General features: G+C 39.9%; 1 protein-coding gene across 1 annotated transcript; it reads right to left on the reverse strand.

Annotated features, from left to right (window-relative positions):
• Window positions 1–520: 520 nt before the first annotated feature.
• LOC149140948 (uncharacterized) lies at window positions 521–1,177 on the reverse strand. Its single transcript, XM_089451109.1, has one exon. The coding sequence runs from the start codon at window positions 1,175–1,177 to the stop codon at window positions 521–523; it is 657 nt and encodes a 218-aa protein (XP_089307235.1).
• Window positions 1,178–2,344: the final 1,167 nt, after the last annotated feature.

Genomic DNA, 2,344 nt, shown 5'->3' on the forward strand with positions numbered 1-2,344 from the left:
GGTTCTTTTTATCAGAGATTCTCAACGCACGAGTAGCTAGCGTGTTGAGAACACCCAAATTTTGAGTAGGGAAATGATGGGAGCTAGCATGAAGATACTGCTCAGTATGAGTTTTCTTTTGAAACACTTGGTGGGAGAAAGAATCGTCATCATTCTTCGAAATGAGAACATCAAGGAAAGGCAGGCATCCATCAACTTCCTGCTCCATAGTGAACTTTATGGAGGAGGATTGATTGTTGAGATGCTGGAAGAAAAGATCCAACTCTTCTTGGCCATGAGACCAGATGACACCAGTGTCATCTACAAATCTCTTCCAAAGCTTGGGCAGGAGACAGGCTGAGGCCAAAGCCTTGGATTCAAAGTATTCCATAAAAATATTAGCAACAACCGAGGATAGGGGGAAGCCCATGGAAACCCCACATGTCTATTCATAGAATTCACCTTCGAAGCTGAAAAAAGTAGAAGTGAGACAGATCTTAACTAATTGAGCTTATCAAGGTTGGTGAGGCGGTTGATGACCTCAATGGCCTCCTTTATAGGAATTGCAAGTGTAAAGGGATACCACATCGAAACTCACAAGAATGTCCCCAGGGTCAAACTTTATGCCCTTAAGCTCCTCGACAAATGACAAAGAGTCTTTGACGAAAGACTCTATGAGGCCAACAAGGGGTCTAAGCTTCAAGGCAAGGTATTTTGCAAGGAGGTAGGTTGGACCACCTATGGTATTGACAATGGGTCTAAGCGTATCCCCCTCTTTGTGAATCTTTGGAAGCCCATAGATCCTCGGAGTGATGGGGCTACTCTCAATAAGTTTATGGCAAAAGGAACCCACAGTGTTACTAGACTTGATAGCTACAACGACTGTTTTGGAGATATTTTTCAAAGGATTCTTGTTAAGCTTTTTATAGCTGCCACTATTAAACAGATGATCCAACATCTTCTGGCGATAATCCTCCCTTTCAAGGATGACAGCAACCCCTCCTTTGTCGGCTTTAAGAACCACGATGTCCTTATTTTGGTTTAAGGATTTGAGGGCATCAAATTCATCCTTGCTAATATTGCTTCTCGGGGGATTTGCCTTCCTAAGGACAACAACACAATCTTGCCTTATAGTGTCCTTAATATTATCAGGTAAGCCCCTAATCCCAAACCCTACGTCACACATAATGTCTTCCATAGGGATCTTTTTAGGGGTGGGGGCAAAATTTAATCCTTTTCCAAGAAGACTAAAGACGGAAGGGGGAAATGAAAATTTAGAAAGATTGACAACCTTATTATTACAAGAAAGATGAGGATGTTGATTATTATTATTATTATTATTATTATTATTATCGTCGTTATTATTATTATTAAAATTCTCATTAATGATATATTTTCCACTACTAGTACTATTATTATTCGTTAAATCATTGTTATTATTATTTCCAATTATCATATCATACAAAAAATTATTATTATTATTATTATTATTACCAATGACAATTTCATTATTATTATTATTATTATTACCAATAACAATTTCATTATTATTATTATTACAAATAACGATTTCATTGAAATTATAATTACCTAAGTTAAACCTATCAAAATATATATTATCATGCTTATTATTAGAATCTAACACAAGAGAATTAAAACACAGATTAGGTTTAGGCAACAAAAGCTCGTCTAGAATTCTAACCGAGGATCAGAAAACATCAGAGATCTCATGTAGAGAGGGAAGATCGGACTCAGCGAGAGGATTGTGGATGCAGGAACAGAAGAGAAGAGCTCATGATGAGAAGACTGCATTGGTTCTTTGGCAGAGCCTCGCTGGAACGACGAGACAGAACTAGCTGATCCAATCTGGTTGGCTCCGCGGGGAAGGGATTTTTATGGACGAGAATAACTGATCTCGTTAATCACCATCACAGAGGATTGACCATCCAAAGGGTTGAGATATGGGAGAGAGGGCTGCATCGAGTTTACGGACCAGTCTCACAGCATATGAGGGATAGAGCAAGCGACGGAAGGACAGTGCGGAGCGCTGGAAAGCTGATTAGGCTCCAAGCTAGACAACGAAGAGTAAGGGACTTGATGGAAAACATCGGGGGACCCGACCTCTTCAACAGAGCCTACCGACAAATCTGGATGCGCAGGGGAGCAGTCCACACCAGAATGATTATTAACCCAGGATCGAAGAGCAGAAAGATGATTAACCGAAATCCGTCTATGGGACAGATTAACCACGGAGAAAAAAGGATCGCCGAGTGCAAATGACCTTTGGGACAACTTATTAAACTTTGAGGCCCGCTTTTGACTCTAAAAATCTTCCATTCGTAGATATTTAAGAGCTGAACAAGCA

Source organism: Pinus tabuliformis, chromosome X (genome assembly GCF_031772625.1).
Source record: "Pinus tabuliformis cultivar Carrire ecotype Pingquan chromosome X, CPIR1, whole genome shotgun sequence".
NCBI lineage: Eukaryota > Viridiplantae > Streptophyta > Pinopsida > Pinales > Pinaceae > Pinus > Pinus tabuliformis.

Coding starts and splice junctions, on each gene's coding strand:
- LOC149140948 (XM_089451109.1), bottom strand. CDS start 1,177: ATGGAAGACATTATGTGTGACGTAGGGTTTGGGATTAGGGGCTTACCT.